The sequence below is a fragment of the Bos mutus genome, chromosome 1, assembly GCF_027580195.1.
Source record: "Bos mutus isolate GX-2022 chromosome 1, NWIPB_WYAK_1.1, whole genome shotgun sequence".
NCBI classification, from domain to species: Eukaryota; Metazoa; Chordata; class Mammalia; order Artiodactyla; family Bovidae; genus Bos; species Bos mutus.
In genome coordinates this window covers 111,415,071-111,442,989 of record NC_091617.1, presented here as the reverse complement: position 1 = coordinate 111,442,989, position 27,919 = coordinate 111,415,071, and the positions used below count along the sequence as shown (strand labels likewise).

Sequence of the window (27,919 nt, the reverse complement as noted above, 5' to 3'; positions counted from 1 at the left end):
AAATATTTTTCAGAGGCATAATCTTCCTTCAAAATCAAAAGGAAAAAAAAGCCCAAACAAAATTGTCACATTTTAGACACAACACGTCTTTTAAAAAAACTTTTCAAAGTAGTACCTTAACCTGAAACTAATAAAAAGGGATTTGGTCCATAGCACGGACTAGGTGGATTAGGAAATCAAATTGAAATCGATTAGCAGGTAACCAATAGCCAGCAGTACCTCTGTTTCTCTGGGCTTGATGTTTAAAGCAAGAATAAAGAAGCCAACCATAAAGTGGTGAAGATGGCTTAGGCCATACCTTTAAGTAGTTTCCTTTGTTAATTAAGATTTTATTGAACTTTGGTTCAGTTGCTCAGTCGTGTCCGACTCTTTGCAACCCCATGAACTGCAGCACGTCAGGCCTCCCTGTCCATCACCAACTCCTGGAGTCCACCCAAATCCATGTCCATCGAGTCAGTGATGCCATTGACTCATCTCATCCCTCTGTCGCCCCCTTCTCCTCCTACCCTCAATCTTTCCCAGCATCAGGGTCTTTTCAAATGAGTCAGCTCTTCGCATCAGGTGGCCAAAGTATTGGAGTTTCAGCTTCAACATCAGTCCTTCCAGTGAACACCCAGGACTGATCTCCTTTAGGATGGACTGGTTGGATCTCCTTGCAGTCCAATGGATTCTCAAGAGTCTTCTCAAACACCACAGTTCAAAAGCATCAATTCTTTGGCTCTCAGCTTTCTTTATAGTCCAACTCTCACATCCATACATGACCACTGGAAAAACCATAGTCTTGACTAGACGAACCTTTGTTGGCAAAGTAATGTCTCTGCTTTTGAATATGCTATCTAGGTTGGTCATAACTTTCCTTCCAAGGAGTAACGTCTTTTAATTTCATTGCTGCAGTCACCATCTGCAGTGATTTTAGAGCCCAGAAAAACAAAGTCAGCCACTGTTTCCACTGTTTACCCATCTATTTGCCATGAAGTGATGGGATCAGATGCCATGAGAATTTCTTATTTAAAGAACTCGCAAATCATTAAAGACTTATAATAAAACGTTGTTGAGGATCTAGTAGTTATTTTAAAATACTACCAGAAAAGAAAGTTTGTTAAATCTAGAGGCTTAATTTTCTGCTTTAATTAAATTAATTGAGTGAAATTAAGATGTTTCTGATATCTCTTGCCAATCTGAAGCCAGAATGAATTCATTACCCCAAAACACATATATATAGTAATTAATGATTTCACTAACTTAGAAACCAAAAAGCAAAGTATTAAAATTATATATGTTCAGAGAAATAATTTAATTATATATAAGTGAATCAAAGAAAAAAACAATATTTAAAAAGTCATTAACTGAACAGAATGTTTCTCTAAGCCCTGCGTATAATATTCTGTAGTAAGGAAGTGACAATGTGTTGGGAAAAAATGGTACAAGTGAAACCTTGAAAGTCTCCTTAAACTCAAATCCATGCAAATATGAATCTCTAAAAGAGAATGTAAGGTAGCAGCTACAGATGCTGTGAAACTTGACATATTTCGACAACTATGGTAATAAACTTAAAGTAAAGAAGTGGAAAGATTTGCAAAGCTGACAAACTGGCTGAGTTCCATGCAGGCCCTTGTTGCAGGATCAGCTCCATTCCAGCCCCAGGCACTTACTAAGCCAAGGTCATTGGCTCTGGCTCCCGAGTCTGGTCAGTCTCGCGCCTGGTGAACTACCTCTGACCTAACTCTAGTGACTGGGTTCCTACCTTGTCCCTTGGGACCTCACTTCTGGCTCATCCCCCAGTTTTGGAAATTGAGTTTCTGCTTTTTCTTCCCTGTCTTCTGGGACTGGCACCTACCTTATTGCCTTTTGCACACAGTCTGCTGGTTACAGTGCCCTCATCACAGCTGCCTACTGCTCCTTGTCCCTGGGTAGCTTCTTGCTATTAGGCAGGAACTTCCTCTGTTGCTGATCCCTCATAGTCTATCTAAATTGGGATTCAGTCTCCCAGGACTGGCTCAGATTACTTCTACCTGAGCCCACTTTATGTACATGACAACATTTTATATGGAAGGAAAATGTTTCTTCATTTGCTGACGAAGAAACAGCTCGGTGATGTTGTATGCTGATACAGAAAGCCAAGGATCTGGCTTTTCTCTCAACTATCAGCCAATCATGCCTGTTAAATTAAAAAATTTAGAGAGGGAGGAATCAATTTTTTGTCTTATTTTATTTCAATACAAGAAAATCTATGTGTCAAAAGTTCAAAATTTTTTAGATACTGCCTACTGGCTTAAAGCTCAACATTCAGAAAATGAAGATCATGGCATCCGGTCCCATCACTTCATGGGAAATAGATGGGGAAACAGTGTCAGACTTTATTTTTCTGGACTCCAAAATCACTACAGATGGTGACTGCAGCCATGAAATTAAAAGATGCTTACTCCTTGGAAGGAAAGTTATGACCAACCTAGATAGCATATTCAAAAGCAGAGACATTACTTTGCCAACAAAGGTTCGTCTAGTCAAGGCTATGGTTTTTCCTGTGGTCATGTATGGATGTGAGAGTTGGACTGTGAAGAAGGCTGAGCACCGAAGAATTGATGCTTTTGAACTGTGGTGTTGGAGAAGACTCTTGAGAGTCCCTTGGACTGCAAGGAGATCCAACCAGTCCATTCTGAAGGAGATCAGCCCTGGGATTTCTTTGGAAGGAATGATGCTAAAGCTGAAACTCCAGTCCTTTGGCCACCTCAAGCGAAGAGTTGACTCATTGGAAAAGACTCTGATGCTGGGAGGGATTGGGGGCAGGAGGAGGAGGGGACGACAGAGGATGAGATGGCTGGATGGCATCACTGACTCGATGGACGTGAGTCTGAGTGAACTCCGGGAGTTGGTGATGGACAGGGAAGCCTGGCGTGCTGCGATTTGTGGGGTCGCAAAGAGTCGGACACGACTGAGCGACTGATCTGATCTGATCTATCTGACTTTAAATGAACAATAAAAGCCATATTTAACTGTAGTAACAGGAAAAAAGAAGCCAGTATCAAAATATCTTAAGATTTTGATACAGTTAAAGTACAGCTTTAAAATAACAGGTGGTGATAATTCACTAACAGAAGACAAGAAGGAAGGGTTCTTTGGGAGTATCTCTTATGGAATAGTCATTGTTTAAGGTATTGGAATTAGAATCATTGCTGTGGGTAAAGGGTATACTTGTAATTATCATTGCTTTTATAGTCTGTGGGTTACCTGGAAATACACCTTGAGTTAATTCTTAGAAACTGCACATCTCATACTTTTAAGTTATTGCATGATTGATAGTCTGAAGCTCCATCTCTAACCTAGCCCATACAGTCATACAAATGATGCCTTTGTGTACAAATCTTACAGAAGAGGTCAACCAGCAGCTTAATATCTGTAATCCATGAGAACTCTGTCTGGATTCATGGGGAGGCTTTGTCCAAGCAAGGGCTCCTGAAAGCCTAAGTTGACTGGGCAAGGGCATGTGCTGAAAGTTGGTTTATAACTTTCTGACCAGCCATCCAGATAGATTGAGGATCAAAAGGCCCATTTCTATTAGATGCACATGATGAGGACTTCTAGGACAAGGCTGGCTGTTTCCTGCAAGCTCAGCAAGAGGAAATCCTTTCCTGTGATCAACTCCCTTCCCTAAACTGGACAGGGTGACAAAGGCCAAGCCCTGCTTGTTGGCTCCCACAGATCTCTTTCCACCAATTGAAGAGGCAGGGATCCTCCTCAGGGATGCTCTGCCCTGGGGATGTTGAAGCCCTGGGGATCTAGCCCTTCATTCTTTATCCATGCTGTATCCTTCCTTCTGAGGATGGCCTACCTTTCCATACTCACAGAGAGCCGCTCTACTCTCCAGTCCTCTTTCAGTTGCCTCTTTTGTGAAGCCTGTCACTCACCTTCTCTGCCTGGACCGCAGCTCTGTTCCTGACTCCACTATCTGTTGAGTGAATGAACGAAATGTCTTCCCTCTTTCACCTTTGCCTAGCTAACTCCTTTGCTCCCAACACATCCTATATGTTTACCCATAACTCCCATCACACTTGTAGTTAGTTCTCCAATGTCTAGATTTGCCCCACTATAATAACTATTTCTATCTTACTCATCAGTCTGTTTCTAGCAGCTAACAAGGTGCATCGCAAATTGTAAGTCACCAATAAATACTGATTGCATATATGACGATTTTATGTTTTATATTTATATATTTTATTTACATTTTATATTTGTTTATATTTATTCTGTCAGGTTCCTTATCTTGGTTACAAAGCCACTGTTGTCTAGGCAAGGTGTTTTCAGGGCACCTTATACATAAATGCAGTAGCAAAGAAGTGGTCTCATTCTGACTGCTCCACATATGTAAATCAGATTTCTTAGTTTTGTATCTCCCCATCAGATTTCCGGAGTTTAGCCCTTTTCTGTTTGATCTATCTCTTTTGCTAGCAGTAAAGTCAATTATTCTCTTCTTGGTGGTTTAATTTTCCTTGTTAATTCTACCCTTCTAAGGTAGAACTGGGTCAACAAGAAGACAGTTTCTGTATGTATTTCTCTTCCCACTATTTTCTTCTTTCAGGGAGATTTTGTAACTAATGTTCTACTTACATAAGCATTTCCAACTTCATATGACCAAAATCTCCACTAGTCTGGCCTTTCTTTTTCCAACACCAGCTCTCTCAGAGCTTCTCCCTTCTCAGTAACTCATCTCTGCTCTCCTTTAATGAGACCCCGTGCTCACCTTCTCTTGAATGTCTCTGTTTGGCTAAGTGTGGCTGGTTTTTGACCATCATCCTTAAAGATTCCTCTATCCTAGGAATATGTTTCACTCATAGTATGCTCATTCAGACTCCTGGTTAGTCCACACAATCACCCATAAGAAGCTCATTTATAGAAGCACACTGAGAGTGGAGCATAACAACCCTTCCTTTCTAGATACAGTTACTTTATAGGAATTCATGTGCATCATGAAAGAAATAGTCTTGTGTCAGAGGAAACCCTGCAATTTCTGTGAGGGAAGGGATTATACCTGTTTATTCACCATGACATATATTCAGATCCCAATAGTGTCAGACATGTAGGGGTACTCAAAATAGTTGTCGAAAAGTTTCAGAGTCTTTTCATGGTCCACAAAGAAAAAAAATCTTTTTTGGAGAAGGCAAATGATTTAACATAATCTTCTGCGTCTTCTGTAATAGAAGAGAGATAGGTTTTAAAAAGATAAATATATGGAGCCTTACGCTACCTTGTATCCACTAAATTTCTAATTTGTTAATATGTACTCAATGTCATAGTGCCCACTAGAGTTTTGTTTTGTTTTTATAATTTTGACTTCACTTTAGGCAGCATTCTAAAGCACCAGTGACCCAGTTTATCCTTCTATTGTGATCTTGCACCACTCCCTATCCAAAATTGATGCAAAGGCAGAATGTTTTGAATTACTCCCAGTAATTATATATCATTGAAGTTGGACTGATCACTTTTGTTCCACAGCATGATCCAAAATAGCAAAATTTTTAAATGGGAGAAACATGGCTATGTAATCTCATTGCTTTCTCCTTAGAGATACCTACCAGTGTCCAGAGTTTGAGATCTACCTAATAAAGTTACTAAGGGAACAATGTAGCCTTTTCATAACCTTCTGTATCTTTCCTTAAATGAGGAACATTATTATTCATTAATATTATAATCAACATGCAGCCTTGATAACTTATTTTAAGTGATATATTGTATTTAAATTGCAGTATAATCTTTAATAGCTTTTTGCCAGCAGAGAATCTTTTAGGATTTAAAATGCAAATTGACTTGAAAAAGAAAATTTATTTTTAGACTTAGGGCACTTTAACTTAATTGTAACACAGTTTCAGGGCTTCCATTTGTTAACAGGATGTTTTGGGTTGTGAATTTTGAAGGAATCCCTACTGGAAAATTATTGACTATCCTCTCTTGGCTATGAGCCATTCATTTAAATGGGCTGTAAGATAAGGCTGAAGAATTTCACTAATTTGGAAACGCCAACTAAGGATTATTACTGTAGGTCCATTAGACTTGAGATTTCTGTAATTATCTATACAAGTTTTAAAGTCTAGGGTCAAACGAGGTGAAAAACTTTATGTAGCTGTACTCATGTTATGAAGCAATTAAAATCTTAATTGGGCATCAAAAAAACAGTGACTGCTATATAATTTAATTTAGATTCTTGGAGCTTTCAAAATGTTTTTTAGTGTTATTTGGAGTTACGGAAGGATGATTCCGTAGAAAGACATCAGCTTAAAGTTAGACCTAGGCTCTCTCTAAAGTCGTATTGATAACTTCAAGCATGTAATCACTCAATGCCTAGGTTTCCTTAAAATAAACATAATATGTCCTATTTATAGAGCAATGGGAAGATGTTGTAAGAAAGAAAAATAATTAAAACCTTCAGCATTGCTATTTACCAACAGTGTGACTTCACATACAGATTCCTTATCCTCAATTTCTTTAGCTCTAAAGTGGGGACTCAATTACTATGGCTCTAAAGTGGGCTTCCCTGTTGGCTCAGACGGTAAAGAATCTGCCTGCAATGCAGGAGACCTGAGTTCGATCCCTGGATTGGGAAGATCCCCTGGAGGAAGGCATGGCAACCCTCTCCAGTATTTTTGCCTGGAGAATCCCCACGGATGGAGGAACTTGGCGGGCTACAGACCATGGGGTCGCAGAGTCGGACATGACTGAGTGACTAAGCATACAAAGTGGGGACAAAAATATTGTTGCCGTACTTCAGACTTAAAGTTTGAAGCAAATGCATTAAGTAAGTGCCTGGTGCCTAACACATGTCAAACATTGACTTTTTATTGTTATTATGACATGCGCATCTTTGGCTGAACCTTAATTAAAATCCTATAGTTCATATTTTACCTATAAATTTGACAGTGAGTTTATCTGTAAATCTGATAGCAAATGTATTCCAGGTTAACTATGTATAGCTTGTGTCTGTGTGTATGTGGGTATGGAGCCTGTGGAGGCGTGGTTGTAGTGTATGTTTGTGCCTATGCATTCAAGGTAAATGGTACAGTGGTAACGAATCTGCCTGCCAATGCAGGAGATGTGCCATACGCAGAATTCAGTCCCTGGTTTGGGAAGATCCCCTGAAGGAGGAAATGGCAACCCACCCCAGTATTCTTGCCTGGACAGAGGAGGCTGGCAGGCTACAGTGCCAGATGGGGTCACAAAGAGTCAGACATGACTGAGCACACATGCATGTCGTATATGAAATATAATTTTAAACTAATTACTCTTCAAGCAAAAACACAAAAAGTAAATCTCCTTTCCTGGGAGTTTCAACTCTACAGAGAAAATTCACTATCTTGAAACTTTCTTCGAATCTACTTGTGTAAATCCACAGTTTCTGAACAGTGGTATAGAGGTGGCTTTTGGCACTGACCAGTTGGACTAGTGCAAGACTTGACTTTGGCTTAGCTTGAACTTACCCAGTGGTTGACAGGGAGTGTTGAACTAAGTGATTAACTAGCAGTTCTTATTACATCTTGATTACACCTAGCATCAGGTATTCCTTCACCTGCTTCCCCTAACCTTTCTTTAACCAAGGTATCAGAAAAGCCATTTGAAACAGGGATTTCATTTAAAAGGGAGGATTGGATTTTGCAAGAATCTGAACATTTGTAATGAAAACTGTTTGGTTTTATTAGCATTAGTCTGTGTTCTTGCTAATTTTCAGTCATTTTCTCTTTACGAATGGTCCCCCGGATTCTAGTTTCTACATTGCTGCCTTCTGAATGGAGTCCTTTGTGACCCATTGTAATTACATTGCATTTTCCTTGTGTTCTTTCAAAACGTTCTGACTTCGCCTTGATTTTGGTTGGGAGATGGTGGGAGGAGGGTGGCAGCAGGGGAATGAGGTCAGCAGTACTTTCAGAATGTTGTCAAAGAAGATTTTTAAATTGTTAAAAATTGCCTAGTAAGTAATAGCAAGCTTTGTGGTTTGTTGCTGTTTAGTTGCTTAGTCATGTCCGACTCTTTGCAAGCCTTTGGACTGTAGCCCGCCAGGCTCCTCTGTCCATGGGATTTCCCAGGCAAGAATACTGGAGTGGGTTGCCATTTCTTTCTCCAGGGGATCTTTGCAACCCAGGGATTGAACCCGCATCTCTTGTGTCTCCTGCATCGACAGGTGGGTTCTTTACTACTGAGCCACCAGGGAAACCCGAGTATCAAGCTTGGTATGTGTTAATAAAGGAGACAGGATAGGAGGTTGAGTCAGAAATGAATGTCCTCTGGTCTTCACAGGAGTGTTTGCTCCTTGATGCCCAGCATTTCTCTGATGTCTTCTGGACACTTCCAAAATGGTCATAGACCAGGCTGATGACTATAATAATTTTTAAGGTATCAAAATGAAAATGTCGTGTGGTTGGGAGCAAAAAACCAAGGGCATAAGCCGATTGAGAGAGAATAAGCTGAAAACAGTTTTGCTCATAACAGCTTTCTTAAACCTGATTTAAGCATGGAAAGAATAGTCAAGAGAATTTGCCACCAAGCTAGGAATGTTTCATATATGTTGTAAATAAAAAGATGGCTAGTCTATTTAAAATGTTCAACACTAAAACATATAGGGCCAGGAGTTTTTAATAATGCAATAGTAACTGAGAAAGAAATGATTTGAGTCCATTTCCACTTAATATTGTTGCTTGTTTTGCACATTTTCCTGGATATTTTTTAAAAGCCTGAAAGAAAAAAATGGACAAAACTGTAGTTGACCCTAGTCATTTACAAATTTTCTATTTGCTAATTTGCCTATGGGTTAAAATTTATTTGTAACCTCCAAATCAGTCTTCACACTTTTGAGATCATTTATAGATTGATGAAACATTTCCGTCACCCGCATATGTGTACCCTTCTGATGTCCAATGAGATTGTAAACGAGGGTCCTTCTCTTGGTCTTTTTACCGCCACACGTTTCACATTTTTTATACTATTTGTTAATTATTTTATTGTTTAAAATGGTCCCCAGGACTAGTGCTGAAGTGCTATCTAGTGTTCCTAAGTGCAAGAAGGCTGTGATGTGCCTTACAGAGAAAAGACATGTGATACATAAGCTTCATTCAGGTATGAGTTGTAGTGCTGTTGACTTCAATGTTAATGAATCAATGATGTATATATTAAATCAGAAATTAAACAGGAACACATAAAATGAGGTTATGTATTGATCAGTTGATGAAAATGCTGTGTGATCAGAGGCTCATAGGAACCTAACCTTGCATTTACCAAGGGTCAATGCTTCAGAATTTTTTAAAATTCATTTTTATTGGAGAATAGTTGCTTTACAATTTGTGTTAGTTTCTATGTACAACAAAGTGAATCTGCTATACATATACATATATCCCCTCTTTTGTCAACTTCCTTCCCATTAAGGTCACCACAGAGCACTGAGCTCCCTGAGCTATAAGTATCAATATTTGTTAATTCAGTGTTACTGTTGACTTTAGAACAAATCCATCAAATAATAGATATTCACCCTATTCATCAGTTCAGTTCAGTTGAGTTCAGTTGCTCAGTCATGTCCAACTCTTTGCGACCTCAAGGACTGCAGCACACTAGGCCTCCCTGTCCATCACCAACTCACAGGGTTTACCCAAACTCATGTCCATCAAGTCGGTGATGCTATCCAACCATCTCATCCTCTGTCGTCCCCTTCTCCTCCCGCCTTCAATCTTTCCCAGCATTGGGTCTTTTCCAATGAGTCAGTTCTTTGCATCAGGTGGCCAAAATATTAGAGTTTCAGCTTCAGCATCAGTCCTTCCAATGAATATTCAGGACTGATCTCCTTTAGGATGGACTGGTTGGATCTCCTTGCAGTCCAAGGGACCCTCAAAAGTCTTTTCCAACACCACAGGTCAAAAACATCAATTCTTTGGCGCTTAGCTTTCTTTATAGTCCAACTCTCACAAAGCTATGGAAAAACCATAGCTTTGACTAAACGGACCTTTGTTGACAAAGTAATGTCTCTGCTTTTTAATATGCTATCTAGGTTGGTCATAACTTTTCTTCCAAGGAGCAAGAGTCTTTTAATTTCATGGCTGCAGTCACCATCTGCAGTGATTTTGGAGCCCCAAAAGATAAAGTCTGCCACTGTTTCTCCATCTATTTGCCATGAAGTGATGGGACCAAATGCCATGATCTTCATTTTCTGAATGTTGAGCTTTAGGCCAACTTTTTCACTCTCCTCTTTCATTTTCATCAAGAGGCTCTTTAGTTCTTCTTCACTTTCTGCCATAAGGATGATGTCATCTGCATATCTGAGGTTATTGATATTTCTTCTGGCAATCCTGATTCTGGCTTGTGCTTGCTCCAGCCCAGCGTTTCTCATGATGTACTCTGCATATAAGTTAAATAAGCAGGGTGACAGTATACAGCCTTGACGTACTCCTTTCCCTATTTGGAACCAGTCTATTTGGAACACTATTTGGAACAGTATGGTTCACATACTGTTGAAGCCTGGCTTGGAGAATTTCGAGCATTACTTTACTAGTATGTAGGAACTGTGAACTTCCAGATGTTCAAGCTGGTTTTAGAAAAGACAGAGGAACCAGAGATCAAATTGCCAACATCCGCTGGATCATTGAAAGAGCAAGAGAGTTCCAGAAAAGCATCTATTTCTGCTTTATTGACTATGCCAAAGCCTTTGTGTGGATCACAGCAAACTCTGGAAAATTCTGAAGGAGATGGGAATACCAGACCACCTGACCTTCCTCTTGAGAAATCTGTATGCAGGTCAGGAAGCAACAGTTAGAACTGGACATGGAACAACAGACTGGTTCCAAATAGGAAAAGGAGTACATCAAGGCTGTGTATTGTCACCCTGCTTATTTAACTTATATGCAGACCACATCATGAGGAACGTTGGGCTGGAAGAAGCACAAGCTGGAATCAAGATTGCCAGGAGAAATCTCAATAACCTCAGATATGCAGATGACACCACTCTTATGGCAGAAAGTGAAGAATAGCTAAAGAGCCTCTTGATGAAAATGAAAGAGGAGAGTGAAAAAGTTGGCTTAAAGCTCAACATTCAGAAAACTAAGATCATGGCATCTGGTCCCATCACTTCATGGTAAATAGATAGGCAAACAGTGGAAACAGTGGCAGACTTTATTTTTGGGGGCTCCAAAATCACTGCAGATGGTGATTGCAGCCATGAAATTAAAAGATGCTTGCTCCTTTGAAGAAAAGCTATGACCAACCTAGATAGCATATTAAAAAGCAGAGACATTACTTTGTCAACAAAGGTCTGTCTAGTCAAGGCTGTTGTTTTTCCAGTAGTCATGTATGGTTGTGAGAGTTGGACTGTGAAGAAAGCTGAGCGCCAAAGAATTGATCCTTTTGAACTGTGATGTTGGAGAAGACTTTTGAGAGTTCCTTGGACTGCAAGGAGATCCAACGAGTCCATCCTAAAAGAGATCAGTCCTGCATGTTCACTGGAAGGACTGATGTTGAAGCTGAAACTCCAATACTTTGGCCACCTGATGTGAAGAACTGACTCATTGTAAAAGACCCTGATGCTGGGAAAGATTGAAGGCGGGAGGAGAAGGGGATGACAGAGGGATGAGATGGTTGGATGGTATCACCGACTTGATGGACATGAGTTTGGGTAAACCCTGTGAGTTGGTGATGGACAGGGAGGCCTGGCGTGCTGCAGTCCATGGGGTCGCAAAGAGTTGGACACGACTGAGCCACTTAACTGAACTGACTGAGATGACTGCAATTGTACGGTAGTTTGAGCATTCTTAGGCATTACCTTTCTTTGGGATTGGAATGAAAACTGACCTTTTCCAGTCCTGTGGCCTCTGCTGAGTTTTCCAAATTTGCTGGCATGTTGAGTGCAGCACTTTCACAGCATCATCTTTTAGAATTTGAAATACTCAACTGGAATTCTATCACTTCCACTAGCTTTGATCGTAGTGATGCTTCCTAAGGCCCACTTCACTTCTCATTCCAGGATGTCTGACCCTAGGTGAGTGATCATATCATTGTGATTATCTGGGTCATGAAGATCTTTTTTGTATAGTTCTTCTGTGTATTCTTGCCATTTATTCTTAATATCTTCTGCTTCTCTTAAGTCCATACCATTTCTGTCCTTTATTGTGCTCATCTTTGGATGAAATATTCCCTTGTTATCTCTAATCTTCCTGAAGAAATCTCTAGTCTTTCCCATTCTGTTATTTTTCTCTATTTCTTTGCACTGATCACTGAGGAAGGCTTTCTTATCTCTCCTTGCTATTCTTTGGAACTCTGCATTCGATTGGGTATATCTTTCTTTTTCTCCTTTGCCTTTAGCTTATCTTCTTTTCATAGCTACTTGTAAGGCCTCCTCAGACCCCCATTTTGCCTTTTTGCATTTCTTTTTCTTGGGGATGGTTTGGTCACTGCCTCTTGTACAATGTCACGAACCTCTGTCCATAGTTCATCAGGCACTCTGTCTATCAGATCTAATCCCTTGAATCTATTCTCACTTCCACTGTATAATCAATAAGGGATTTGATTTAGGTCATACCTGAATGTTTCAGTGGTTTTCCCTACTTTCTTCAGTTTAAGTCTGAACCCTATTCATAATTCCTGTTAATTCATTTGCACGGGAATGTATCAGTGATCTACTAAGTAAAGATCAACATTAAAGAAAATTAAACTTACAACAAAGTGCCACAGCACAAAGCTTCTTGCTATCCAGTGGCAATCATTTATTTCAGATTATCTTATGTTCCTGAGAGTCTTCCTAGGAGCACTTGAGACATGCAGAAGTCTCTTTAAAATACACATACAGATTCATACACACAGGACGAGAAAACTGGCCTCTATGGAATGTACATGTATAAACTTAGAAATCTTTCTTTTGATAGTGCCCCAAATTCCATTTTCACTCAGCAAACCATTGATGTTATTTGAAAGCGTGGCATATAGATAAAAAAGGGGGATCCTAAAACATTGGAAGCTATTGGCATTCAAAGGCAGATCATGGATTGCCCCTTCTTGAAGACCAGTAGCTGGTTTCCAGTGAAGCTAGAATTCCACCATGCCTAATCATGTCTGATAACTAGTGGAGTGGTTGTGTCTTGGGTCTGTTTGCTGAGAGGGTCAGGGTCCTCCCGAGATAGATAGAGCTCATCTCAGAGGAATAAAAGTCAAGCTCAACAGAAATATCTGTTGAAGAAAATCTTTCCCATCAGAGAAGTGATTCTGTATGCAGTCCAGTTTTTGCTGTTTTGGCCCTCCTCCCAAACCAGGCCCACTGGTCCTTGTGGTTCTTGGTAGAGGAAGGCATGGAGATAAAATCAAGAGAGCTCCTCACCTGGAGGGGCCATGAGCCCTCTTGGGACTCCCCTAAGACAGTGACTGATGGAAGAGAGCATGTTCCCTGCACCAGAGGTTGTGGATGGGATCCAGGAAAGGAGGCTGTGGAGGCAAAGCCAGTATAGTGGAGGGCTAAGGAGAGTGGGCTTGTACAGAAGACACTTGTGTGATTCCTTGCCATACTGTGCCAGGGACTCGGAAAGGATCAATGCACTTAGAAATATGGGTTGTCATGACACGAGCCCATTCACACTTACAGGCTGGAAAGGCGAGAAGGAATAGGCCTGATCCATCCAAGTATGCCTGGAGTAGGAAAGGGCAACCCACTCCAGTATTCTTCCCTTGAAAGTTTCATTGATTGAAGAGCCTGACAGGCTAGAGTCCATGGGTCTGTCAGGTCGCAAAAAGATGGACACAACTGAGCGCACACACACACACATCTAAGCATAGTACTGTTTTTACTTGCTGATACTGAGTTCTCTTGTTTTCATTTTCCATGTTTCTCTATTGTCTAATCTGATAGTTCTTCCCTTGGATGGACATTAAAATCACTCAGGAAGCATTAAAAGATGCTGGAACCATCTCAAAGGTTTTGATTGATCAGGGATCTATCCTTGATCCTTGGCATCTTTATGTTTAAAAGGCTTCTAAGGTGATTCACATGGTTAACCACAGTTGAAAGTTGTTGCAGTTAAATATATCACGGAAAATCTTCACTCTCCATCATCTGTCCTGCTCTATCTAGAGGAGGGTTAGGCAAGACCCCTGCTACGTGTCCACCTCAAGAAGGGCTCTCCTGGGTGTGCCTCTGTCTCTTGTTACCCTGTGAAGAATTCATCTGTTTCTTTCCCTGTCCTTCTTCCTGGCCCCTACAGACTCCAAATTCTGAGGCCTTTTCCTTCCTTGGACTCTGCACTAGTTTCTGGTGATGAGCTCAACACTGAGGGGAGGAGAGGAAGTAAAGAAGAGGGCAGGGCAAGGGGAGAATAAAGGGTAATTGGGAAGAAGTGGAGGAGGAGAGAGGGATGGAGCACACTCACTGCTTCTCACACACTCCGGCTATGGCCAGAGTGTGGAGGGAAGAGTGTGAGCAGGGAGCCACACACACCCAAGTGGAAGTTCTGGGTCTCCATTACTTACTAGCTTCTGGATCTTGGGGAAGCTACTTTTTTGGCTTGTTTTCTTTTTGGCTGCCCCAGGTCTTCCTTGTGGTACACAGGCTTTCTCTAGTTGCAGTGCACAGGTTTCTCTAGTTGTGGATCACAGGTTCTACAGTGTGTGGGCTTCAGTAGTTGCGGTGTCTTGAGTGAGGGCTTAGTTGCTTTGCATCATGTGGGATCTTACTTCCCTGACCAGAGATCAAACCTGTGTCCGCTGCATTGGAAGGCAAATTCTTAACCACTGGACTACCAGGGAAGTCCAGGAACTACTTAGTCTTTTACAGCTAAAAAGTGGGGAAGCTCAGGGATTCAAAACAAGCCTGACTGATTTAAGAACTCTAAACATTTTCTCAGCTTATGTAGCATCTTCTAATCCATACCCATACAATAGGGCCTGGTAATGAATACAGCAATTAATAATGTCCCAGATGGTAGTTGAGCTTGTTTTTAAATTCCTATGGTCAAATACATTGGGCAAATGTTACAAAAAGATTAGTTGGAGAAAAAAACGGTGTGCCATTTATTATCAGCCTAGAACATTCAGAATTGTCATTCATGAGAAATAAGCTCATTATTAATAAAAGATTACTTTTCTTGTCTTTATGTGACTATTTTCTTAAATTAAAAATAAACTCTTTTCTTATTGTAAAAGCAAAGCATGTTTATCTAATACAAACTGGAAAATAGAGATAAGCAAATAACACAAAATTAAACACACTCATAATCTCTCTACCCAGATACAATTGCTCTAAAGACCTTTTAGACTTCCTCTGTTTTTATGCAGATTTTCAAAAAGTCATAATATACACTTTCTTTTACCTTTATAAACATCTGGTCAACAGCATTTTGTGTCAATACACTGGTATTTACTACATCATTTTTGTGTCTGCTTATGAAGGTAAAATAATTTTGTTTGTTTTTAAACCACATTTGTTTACTTAGAAGTCAGAAACTCACAGATTCGGAAACATCTGAAGAGCCCCAGGTGTGGCTTTGTGGAGAGGTTGAGTAATTCAAAACAAAGTGCAAAATATAAAAACAATTACAGTCAGTTTGACAGTGGTGCGTCTGTTTCCTATGGCCCTCCTACCCCTGAGTCTACTGCTGACTTCAAAGGAAAGCCAGCACAGAGGAGGTCCAGAGGATAAGGTGCAAAACGAGAATCAAAACCCACGATAAGAGATTAAAGGAAGGTTGATCAAAGCCCCAGCATGAAAGTGCTAGCCCATGACTTGCCTTGGCCCATGGCCCCAAAATATTCATCAGAACAGAACTTTCTTTGATGTGATTGGAAGCTCCTGCGCTCCGATGAGCTCTCTGGTCAAAGGGAAACTTTAAAAGTGGCACAGAAGGGGTTGGCAGAGGTTCTCTCTCTCTCTCTCTCTTTCTCTCTCTCTCGTCTGCACATACCTCACAATTGCTTGAATGCTGCTTCTTTGGTTTGTTGTCCAGATGTAAGTAGTTTCACTGTGTATCAAGTGAGGAATTCAACCTAAGATGGGAAGGATCGTCTTTTCCGTGGTGGGAGGTGAGGCTGTGTGAACGTGGCGTGTATTTGCACTCATGAATGTGGGACTTCAGCCACTGCTCCTCCTTTTCATTCAGGGTGGGTCAGTATGTGTTCGATGCCCTCCTAACTAGGAGTCTATGGCTCTTTGTGGTGTTAGGATAGAAGCCATCTATTTCCTCCGAGAATAGAAGAAAGTAGAAGTGCTTTCAAAATGGTGGTTGCCTTTACAACATTCAGCTTACACTTTTTAAAGTCTGTTGAAAGACAAGAGTTGTATAAAATTGCTAAAAAATGTGTGCTGAGAATGTCTTTAGCTAGTAGTCCTTTCAGGTTCCAGTTTTCTGGCTTTTCACTTTACATAATAATCTATTATTTAGGGTCTTTATTTTTATTTCCCCTGTCATCATATCTTCATTTCCTTAAAACTTTAAGAGATTTTCATTTTCTTTCTACCTTTTTAGGATCTATTTCTTAATCTTTACCTGAGGTTTCAAGTAGAGTTTTTACTGACAAGTCTTGATCAAGCACAATCTTAGGCTCTGAGAGAAAACTGGAAATTGTATCTCTACCTTTGTGGGAACCACAATCCAGGTGAAGAGGCAATGGGTTTTCCAACAGAAAAATGAATGTCAGCCAGTATGGGCTTTGTAGGGACAGTCCTTCATGAAGAAAAAGGATTTGAACTGGGCCTTGAACAAGCCTGAAATTTCTGAATGTGAGAAAATAAAAAAGGATATTTTGACAAGGGTTGAGGCAACATAGTCAAAGTTACAGAAATGGAGAACTGTAAGATGTTCCATAGCATAAAATGAATACATTCATTTAATTGGGGCAGATGGCTCATGTAAGAAAGTGATGAGAGAAGCTTCACTAGGTATGTTAAGGTTAGAATATACTATGAATCTGGATTTTATTATGAATGCGAGAGGACTGAATACTTTGTAGTGGAATATTGAATAGTTTGGAGTGGAAATATTGAATACTTTGGAGTGGAAAATGGCATACTGAAATGCTAGGATGGTGTGAATCCAATTGACACACAGGATGGATGGCATGGGGAGAGGCCTGGGGCCATACTTTGGTGAAAGGGCATGAATAGAGCCTTAGAGACGAAGGCCCAAGAAAGAATGGAAACAGTGGGAACTGGAAGTATGGGACTGACCCTGGAGGCTGTGAAATGAGAACTGGTCTGACCTGCAGGAACTAGGGAAGGAGATGTGTAGGAGGAACAAGTAAAGGGACTCATTGATGATTCAGTAATGTCATCATACAAACTTAACGCATTTTACTGAACATTCCAGGTGACAGGAATACAAAGAGGTTGAGTTCATCAACAGAATGGTTAGGAAGACTCAGCAGGTATTTATATGAGAAATTCAAAATAGCCTAATCTAGAGCATTTAAGACTGAGTGAGACAGTGACCTCCCAGGAGTTCAGAGAAAGAAATTTTCTCTATGGTTTGGAAGAGATGGGACAGAAGCTGAACCTTGAATAGTGGGTAGAATTTGGAAAGAATGGGAGAAGTTGAAAGGGTCAAGTTTCTACTCAGCCATAAAAAGGAACAAAACTGTGCCATTTGCAGAGACATGGGTAGACCTTGAGCATGTCATACAGTGGGAAGTAAGTCAGAAGGAGGAAAAAAAAATTGTATATTAACACATGTATGTGGAATCTAGGAAAAATGGTACAGATGAACCTATTTGCAAAGCAGAAATAAAGAGGCAAACATACAGATACAAAAGCAAGGAAAGAGAAGGTGGGATGAACTGGGAGACTGGGATTGACATGTATATGCTACTATGTATAAAATAACTAACTAACAGGAACCTACTGTATGGCACAGGGAACTCCACTCGTTGCTCTGTGGTGACAAAGAGGGAATATATATTTATGTATAGCTGATTCACTTTGCTGTACAGGAGAAACTAACACAACATTACAAAGGAACTGTACTCCAATAAAACTGTTTTTTAAAAAAGGGTGGAGTGAGGAGGAGAGAAACAAAGATGCAGGGTAGAGAAGCACAGGAGTGTTTGTGGTCCTTGCGGCAAAACCCACCTGGCCAAAGTACAGTGTTTTTGTGAAAACGCAGGGAGGAAAAAAGACAGAAGGTAGAGACTTTATATTAGCCAAGTTGAAGAGTCGTAATTTAACCTGGGCAGTGTCAAGCCACTGACATTTTTGAGCAAGGGAGTAGCTAGAGCAAAAGGGTCTTTGGGGAAGTTTAACCTGTGAAAGATACACAACATATGTATACAAGTAGAGAGATAATACTATGAATAGCAAGAGGAGTAGTTGGGTGACGTCTAGTCAAAAGGGAGGAAGATGTAAACTAGGTTGACATTGATTATCTAGAGTATAGATTGAAAGAGGCAGAAGAGTTACTGATAGCCCAAGGGAGAGCATGAAATACAGAATTCTACTCAAGATTTCAAACCTGGGAGGCTGTGATAACAATTGTACCACATGCCAAAGTACAAACATCCAGAGAGGACTGGTTTGGAGGTGACCCACAGAGTTTAGTCTAAAAGAGATGGAGACTGAGATGACAGTCAGGCAAACATGTCCAAAAGTGGTCAGAAGCGGGGGCTCGAGGCTCAGCGGGAAGACAGATTTACCATTCCAAGCTGGAAAAATCCACACAGCTCAGCAGTTCTTTAAAAGTGTTTAATTAATTTATTCAGAAGGCAAAGTATTTTCAAAAGCTCACTTGAGAACTTATACTCTCTTGATGCAGATGAATTCTCAATTGCTCTTTTGTTTTCCTTGCAAAACAGTTCAACTTGTTTGAGAAAGAATGTGGGGAGGGCAATGGTAGGGTTTTCTCACTGTTCCAGGTGTAGAAATTGTGAGCACAAGAGTCCTGTACATAATATAGTATTTTTCTCTTCATAGATCTTCTCTTTATCTATCTTTCTATTAATTGAGACACCTAGTACAGTCAGTGTTTTGCACATTTTAAATACTCAACATTAGTTGATTTGTTTTTTCATCATAATTCTCAAAGATAAAATCATGGATGAAAGAAAAACTAACAAGCTTACAGCTAATTTTATAATGACAGACTCTACATAAACAAATGCAAATTGGATATCCGGTATGAATTGCAGAAATATTGTAAGCAGAGTCCAAGAAGTATTAACTGTAGCTTCAGATCTTTACTGAAACAATAAAATCCCTTAACAATCCCACATACCGTAGAGCCTCCTAGATGTTCAAAGGTCACAGCACCTTGAAGAACAAAGTCAACAGCCAAAGTTATCAGAGTGCAGAGTGACTCCAGGCCCAGGACAGCTAAGGCAGGCCTGCATTTTCTCTTTCATCTGAGGTAGAAACTAGCGAGACACTTGGTTATTTAAAGAAAGAGATAAGATGCAGGACAGGAGGACCCAGACCTCTTAAGAATAAAACCAACCCACTACAGTAAAGGAGGAAGAAGTATACACACGTACTATTCATCATTCAACCTAAGTCCACAGTTCCACAAGTAAAAAGAAGAGCATCAGTCCAGTTGACCTGATCATAAAGAAGTAACATGTCTCTTTTTCTTCCCCCCTTCCAAACTACTTACGAAACAAACCCTTCACTTTATCTCATCCTTTCTCTGGTCTTTCAGCCGCTCGACTGATCCAGAACATGGATGCCACTGTTGAGCCTTGCACAGACTTTTTCAAATATGCTTGCGGAGGCTGGTTGAAACGTAACGTCATTCCGGAGACCAGCTCTCGTTACAGTAACTTTGACATTTTAAGAGATGAATTAGAAGTCGTTTTGAAAGGTTAGTGAAGTTTAAGTCTATGTATCAAAGATTTCTGTCTTAATATATCCATTTTAAGGCCTTCCCAGGTGGCTCAGTGGTAGAGAATCTGCCTGCCAGTGCAGGAGATGTGAGTTTGGTCCCCTGGGTCAGGAAGATACCCTGAAGAAGGAAATGGCAATCTGCTCCATTATTCTTGCCTGGGAAATCCCATGGACAGAAGAGCCTGGTGGGCCATAGTCTATGGGGTCACAAAAGGGTCAGGCACAACTTAGCAACTAAATAACATCCATTTTCAAGATTTTACTTGGGAATGTAAAAGCCATTACAGGGAGTGTCACACAAAATTAAAAGTTGATAATCCCTCCAAGTTTTGTGGACCATTGCTGAGTCACTCTAAGGATGGAAGACACTAAAATGAATATGTTGACATCTCAGCATTCCTGCTTTCATTTGAATATAACATGATAAATGCTCTATTACCCATGAAGGTGGTATCTATGCATTTTACAGGAGAAATTAAATGATTGCCACTAAACAGGACATGCATGTTTACCCTGGCCCTGTGTTGAAGTTGCTGTAAGATAGTACCAAGATTTGCCTTCCCAGACTAGGTATATCTGTTCTAATCCAGATATGATCAAGACACTCTGCCCGGGAAGCTGAGGAAGTTGTGTCTAGTCCTTTGTTATCCTACATTCTGTGTTCTTGTTTAGAATTCTTTGTAAAAATCAAAACTTTTTTTTTTTTTTACTATTTTTTAATATCCAAGCAAGTAGAACATTTCATTTGGAGCATGAACAGTATGATCACACAAAAATAATTACCCTCCAACCATCAAGAAGACTATCATATTAAATTACATATTCCAAAACAAATTTGTTTTCTTTTTAATCTCAATATCAGAAAAAGTAACTTCTGTATGGCAGAGCAGTACAGATCACTGTTTACCAGAAACTAATAATCTAGTCAAAAAGACTTTCATCTAAGTTGGCTAATGAAAGTAACTCCTCCTTCTACACTAGGAATAATGATCTGATAAGGAGTTTGGTTTTTCTCATAGGGTTTTGGAATGGGAGAGGTATGAACACATACAAGTTTTTTTTTTTTTTTTTAAACCAAACTTGCATTGAAAATGTTATTTAGAGCTGCAAATGAACAATTATACTGATGCATTTTACCAACACTCCATTTCAGATGTCCTTCAGGAACCCAAAACTGAAGATATAATAGCAGTGCAGAAAGCAAAAATGTTATATAGATCTTGTATAAATGAAAGTAAGTGCTCTTTATTTTATTTTACTAGGAGTATGCCAAAATATGTATATACTTCATAATATATTTATATTCATTATTTTTAAAAGCTGCTATTGAGAGCAGAGGCGGGGAACCTCTACTTAGACTGTTGCCAGATATATATGATTGGCCAGTGGCGCTAGAAAACTGGGAGCAAAAATATGGTAAGACAGTCTTCCCTTTAATAAAATTATTTCTGTATAAAATCTGTTATTATTATACTATAGTATCATATTAATGCATCAAGCATCTAATGATATACTTCACCTTTCATTTCTTTAGGTTCTTCTTGGACAGCTGAGAAATCTATTGCACAACTGAATTCTAAATATGGAAAAAAAGTCATTATTAATTTTTTTGTTGGCACTGATGATAAAAACTCTACGAATCATATAATTCATGTAAGTTTGTATGGCCAACAGCCAGAGTTATCTTTAACGTGATAAAACATTCACATGCATTGTTGTTATTGATATTTAGAAAAAATAAGGCTTATTCTTATTTGACTTGTAGGAACAAAGTGGTAATAAATTCAAGGACAGATACCTGGCTTTCCAATTTTGAAACTGTTTTCTTGATGCTATGTTTTAGACATTCAACTCTCCTTTCTGCTATCTTTGTTTAGATAAGAAATGAAAGACTTTAGGTCTCTCCTATTTAGAAAAGGGGCTTCACTGGTGGCTCAGTGGTAAAGAACCCACCCGCTAATACAGGAAACTTGAGTTTGATCCTGGGGCAGGAATATCCCCTGGAGGAGGGCATGGCAGCCCACTCCAATATTCTTGACTCACGGAATCCCAGGGGCAGAGGAGCCTGGTGGGCTACAGTCCATGGAGTCACAAAGAGTTAGACACAACTTAGTGACTAAACAATAACAATTTAGAAAAAGCACTTGATTTCTCTATACGTTCATGAAAGGAGCATGGTCTTGTTTATATAAGTAATATGGGTTAGAAATCAGAAATTCCTAATTGACTCCAAAAAGATCATAAAAATGGGATACTACTACTACTACTACTACTACTACTACTAAGTCGCTTCAGTCGTGTCCGACTCTGTGGGACCCCATGGACTGCAGCCTACCAGGCTTCTCTGTCCATGGGATTCTCCAGGCAAGAACACTGGAGTGGGTTGCCATTTCCTTCTCCAATGCATGAAAGTGGAAAGTGAAAGTGAAGTCGCTCAGTCGTGTCTGAGTCTTAGCGACCCATGGACTGCAGCCTATCAGGCTCCTCCGTCCATGGGATTTTCCGGGCAACAGTAGTGGAGTGGGGTGCCATTGCCTTCTCCCAAAAATGGGATATTGAACATAATTTTGATGCTTGCTACATCTGTACTTTTTTTTTTTTCCCCAGTTAAGGTAAGCAAAATGTCATTCTTCTTAAAGGGCTTGATAGAAGCAAGGTCCGATGCTGTAAAGAGCAATATTGCATAGGAACCTGGAATGTCAGGTCCATGAATCAAGGCAAATTGGAAGTGGTCAAACAAGAGATGGCAAGAGTGAATGTTGACATTCTAGGAATCAGCGAACTGAAATGGACTGGAATGGGTGAATTTAACTCAGATGACCATTATATCTACTACTGCGGGCAGGAATCCCTCAGAAGAAATGGAGTGGCCATCATGGTCAACAAAAGAGTCCAAAATGCAGTACTTGGATGCAGTCTCAAAAATGACAGAATGATATCTGTTCGTTTCCAAGGCAAACCATTCAATATCACAGTAATCCAAGTCTATGCCCCAACCAGTAATGCTGAAGAAGCTGAAGTTGAATGGTTCTATGAAGACCTACAAGACCTTTTAGAACTAACACCCAAAAAAGATGTCCTTTTCATTATAGGGGACTGGGATGCAAAAGTAGGAAGTCAAGAAACACCTGGAGTAACAGGCAAATTTGGCCTTGGAATACGGAATGAAGCAGGGCAAAGACTAATAGAGTTTTGCCAAGAAAATGCACTGGTCATAACAAACACCCTCTTCCAACAACACAAGAGAAGACTCTATACATGGACATCACCAGCTGGTCAACACCGAAATCAGATTGATTATATTCTTTGCAGCCAAAGATGGAGAAGCTCTATACATCAGCAAAAACAAGACCAGGAGCTGACTGTGGCTCAGACCATGAACTCCTTATTGCCAAATTCAGACTTAAATTGAATAAAGTAGGGAAAACCACTAGACCATGCAGGTATGACCTAAATCAAATCCCTTATGATTATACAGTGGAAGTGAGAAATAGATTTAAGGGCCTAGATCTGATAGATAGAATGCCTGATGAACTGTGGAATGAGGTTCATGACATTGTACAGGAGATAGGGATCAAGACCATTCCCATGGAAAAAAAATGCAAAAAAGCAAAATGGCTGTCTGGGGAGGCCTTACAAATAGCTGTGAAAAGAAGAGAAGCAAAAAGCAAAGGAGAAAAGGAAAGCTATAAACATCTGAATGCAGAGTTCCAAAGAATAGCAAGAAGAGATAAGAAAGCCTTCTTCAGCGATCAATGCAAAGAAATAGAGGAAAACAACAGAATGGGAAGACTAGGGATCTCTTCAAGAAAATCAGAGATACCAAAGGAACATTTCATGCAAAGATGAGCTTGATAAAGGACAGAAATGGTATGGACCTAACAGAAGCAGAAGATATTAAGAAGAGATGGCAAGAATACACAGAAGAACTGTACAAAAAAGATCTTCATGACCCAGATAATCATGACGGTGTGATCACTGACCTAGAGCCAGACATGCTGGAATGAGAAGTGAAGTGGGCCTTAGAAAGCATCACTACGAACAAAGCTAGTGGAGGTAATGGAATTCCAGTTGAGCTATTCCAAATCCTAAAAGATGATGCTGTGAAAGTGCTGCACTCAATATGCCAGCAAATTTGGAAAACTCAGCAGTGGCCACAGGACTGGAAAAGGTCAGTTTTCATTCCAATCCCAAAGAAAGACAATGCCAAAGAATGCTCAAACTACCGCACAATTGCACTCATCTCACAGGCTAGTAAAGTAATGCTCAAAATTCTCCAAGCCAGGCTTCAGCAATACGTGAACCTTGAACTTCCTGATGTTCAAGCTGGTTTTAGAAAAGGCAGAGGAACCAGAGATCAAATTGCCAACATCCGCTGGATCATAGAAAAAGCAAGAGAGTTCCAGAAAAACATCTATTTCTGCTTTATTGACTATGCCAAAGCCTTTGACTGTGTGGATCACAATAAATTGTGGAAAATTCTGAAAGAGATGGGAATACCAGACCACCTGATCTGCCTCTTGAGAAATTTGTATGCAGGTCAGGAAGCAACAGTTAGAACTGGACTTGGAACAACAGACTGGTTCCAAATAGGAAAAGGAATACGTCAAGGCTGTATATTGTCACCTTGCTTATTTAACATATATGCAGAGTACATCATGAGAAACGCTGGACTCGAAGAAACACAAGCTGGAATCCAGATTGCTGGGAGAAATATCAATAACCTCAGATATGCAGATGACACCACCCTTATGGCAGAAAGTGAAGAGGAACTCAAAAGCCTCTTGATGAAAGTGAAAGTGGAGAGTGAAAAAGTTGGCTTAAAGCTCAACATTCAGAAAACGAAGATCATGGCATCCGGTCCCACCACTTCATGGGAAATAGATGGGGAAACAGTGGTAATTGTGTCAGACTTTATTTTTCTGGGCTCCAAAATCACTACAGATGGTGACTGCAGCCATGAAATTAAAAGACGCTTACTCCTTGGAAGGAAAGTTATGACCAACCTAGATAGCATATTCAAAAGCAGAGACATTACTTTGCCAACAAAGGCTCGTCTAGTCAAGGCTATGGTTTTTCCTGTGGTCATGTATGGATGTGAGAGTTGGACTGTGAAGAAGGCTGAGCACCGAAGAATTGATGCTTTTGAACTGTGGTGTTGGAGAAGACTCTTGAGAGTCCCTTGGACTGCAGGGAGATCCAAGCAGTCCATTCTGAAGGAGATCAGCCCTGGGATTTCTTTGGAAGGAATGATGCTAAAGCTGAAACTCCAGTCCTTTGGCCACCTCATGGGAAGAGTTGACTCATTGGAAAGACTGATGCTGGGAGGGATTGGGGGCAGGAGGAGAAGGGGACGACAGAGGATGAGATGGCTGGATGGCATCACTGACTCGATGGACGTGAGTCTGAGTGAACTCCAGGAGTTGGTGATGGACAGGGAGGCCTGGCGTGCTGCAATTCATGGGGTTGCAAAGAGTCGGACACCACTCAGCGACTGATCTGATCTGATCTGATCTGAAGAATCACATAACATGAGATTAGTACTTAATAAGTATGTTTGGAATGGAGTAAAACATTTACAGAGCTTTTCCTTAGTCTCCTGTAAAAGAAACTACCAAAAGTTACAGATCATAGAAGCTTATGTATGTCACAGTTATATAAATCCTTATGGTCATTTTTATTAAAACCATGAAAACAATTGAACCTGACTCTTGTCTGCAGTGGACCCTTTCTGTCTTCCTAGAGTCTCTCCTTTGGCTGTGGAATGCCAGCATCCTGCTTGATCACCATATGAGGATTGCTAAGGAGGCTCAGAAGGTTAGAGAAGGAACAGGGCCCCTCCTGTGGGGATGTCTTCTGGCTCTTTCCCTGCCAGTCTTCTGCGTTCTGTTTCTTTTATATTGCCCTGTTTCTTTACACTGCTAGGATTCTCACTTCCACCCATAGTTTGCTTTACCCACTTATCGTGCAGCATGTAGGAGGGAATCTCACAAAGCTTCGAGGATGTCTAGGAGCTTTCATGAGGTATCCAGGGTGGAGTGGACGTGCTGGAGCAGAAATAGGTTACCTCTTTCATATGCTCAGCTGGCAGCTGGGTCTGCTGACCTCCTGAGCAGGGCAGCTCTGAAGAGGAGTCTCCTCTGTCCTCTTAGGGTGTTGTGTGTGTGTGTTACTTGCTCAGTCATGTCCGACTCTTTGTCACCTCATGGATTATAGCCCATGAGGCTCCTCTTCCATATGGATTCTCCAGGCAAGAATACTAACACATTCCCTTCTCCATGGAATTTTCCCGACCCAGGGATTGAACCCCGATCTCCTGCATTGCAGGCAGATTCTTTACCAACTGAGCTACCAAGGAAGCCCCCTCTTAGGGTACAGAGTCTCAAAAAAATCTCTGGCAAGATTTCTACTAGCTTAGAATTTCTTGAGTCACCATAGAGGTTTTCCACTTTTTTTTTTTTCCATTACAATTAAGGGTAGGGGCAAAAGAAAACATCCAGCAAGGGAGTATATTAGAAACTCAGGGACCTGAAATGTCCTATAAAAGTATAAAACTCCCCAGCCCTAGATTCTAATGTGTGTTTGTTTATCTCTCCCATTGTTATACAGTAAACTCTTTCCCCATATGGTTTTTGTGGGTTTAAGATTTCATTGGTTTCTCTCAAATATCTGTAATATGATCTTCCAGATTGTCTCACCTACCCATGTTTAACACTGAGAAGTATTATGGAAACCATTTCTTAATTGTATATTCATTCAGTGTTAGCTTGTTATATAGAGCAAGAACACTAAGATCTTGTTTACACATAGGTAGGCATGCTTATAATTTGTCAACTAAATATTTTCTTCTTTGTACATTTTTTATAGATTGACCAACCTCAACTTGGCCTGCCTTCCAGAGACTACTATGAATGCACTGCAGCATATAAAGAGGTAAAAACAAAAACAAAAAACCAACAAAACTAAACTACAGAATTTAAACTTAACCCTCTATCTTCTTCACTCAGGCAGATACTGAAAATCATACATAATAGTGAGCTTCCTTTGACTGACTGAGTATTCTCAACAGAACAAATGAAGATCTTTTAAGAAACAAAGAAACTTGAAATTCCTTGTTTGTGTCTTGATTCTTAGTATTTAAGTCATGTGGCCCATTTTTAAAAGCCAATTTTATTTACTTATTTATTTTTACCTTTTAATTTTATATTGGAGTACAGCCCATTAACAATGTTGTGATAGTTTCGGATGGACAATGAAGGGGCTCAGCATACGTATGTTGTTGTTCAGTCACTAAGCCCTGTCCTTCCCTTTGTGACCCCATGAACTGCAACACACCAGGCTTCCCTGTCCCTCACTATCTCCCACAATTTGCCTAAACTCATGTCCATTGAGTCGATGATGCCTTCCAACTATCTCATCCTCTGTTGCACTCTTCTCCTGTCCTCAATCTTTTCCAGCATCAGGGTCTTTTCTAATGAGTCAGCTCTTCACATCAGGTAGCCAGAATATTGGAGCTTCAGCTTCAGAATCAGTCCTTCCAAGGAATATTCAGGGTTGATTTCCCTTAGGATTGACGGATTTGATCTTGTTGTCCAAGGGACTCCTAAGAGTCTTCTCTAGTACCACAGTTCAAAAACATCAATTCTTTGGTGCTTAGCTTTCATTATGGTCCAACTCTCACATCCGTACATGACCACTATAAAAACCAGAACTTTGCCTATATGAACCTTTTTTGGCAAAATAATGTCTCTGTTTTTTAATACTCTGTTTAGGTTTGTCATAGCTTTTCTTCCAAGGAGCAAGCATCTTTTAATTTCATGGCTGCAGTCACAGTGATTTTGGAGCCCAAGAAAATAAAATCTGTTATGTTTCTACTTTTTTCCCATTTGTTTGACATGAAGTGATGGGACCAGATGCTATGATCTTCGGTTTTTGAATGTTAAGTTTTAAGCCAGTTTTTTTACTCTCCTCTTTCACCATCATTAGGAGGCTCTTTAGTTCTTCACTTTCTGCCATTAAAGTGGTGTCATCTGCATATCTGAGGTTGTTATCAACAACCATATCATGGTATATCCATTTTCCCTGAAAAGCCAATTTTAAATGTCTTTTTTTCTT

At 40.2% G+C, this 27,919-nt stretch overlaps 1 protein-coding gene across 4 annotated transcripts in view; it reads left to right on the top strand.

The window, feature by feature from the left end:
* The window catches only part of MME (membrane metalloendopeptidase), a 116,112-nt gene that overhangs the window by 19,650 nt on the left and 68,543 nt on the right, over positions 1 to 27,919 (top strand). For all 4 annotated transcript variants that reach the window (XM_070374443.1, XM_005896718.3, XM_070374433.1 and 1 more), the window contains exons 4-8: positions 19,620 to 19,781; positions 20,958 to 21,038; positions 21,125 to 21,220; positions 21,339 to 21,457; positions 26,672 to 26,737. In XM_070374443.1, the coding sequence (XP_070230544.1) occupies positions 19,620 to 19,781; positions 20,958 to 21,038; positions 21,125 to 21,220; positions 21,339 to 21,457; positions 26,672 to 26,737 (524 nt within the window). The remainder of the gene's footprint in view (positions 1 to 19,619; positions 19,782 to 20,957; positions 21,039 to 21,124; positions 21,221 to 21,338; positions 21,458 to 26,671; positions 26,738 to 27,919) is intronic.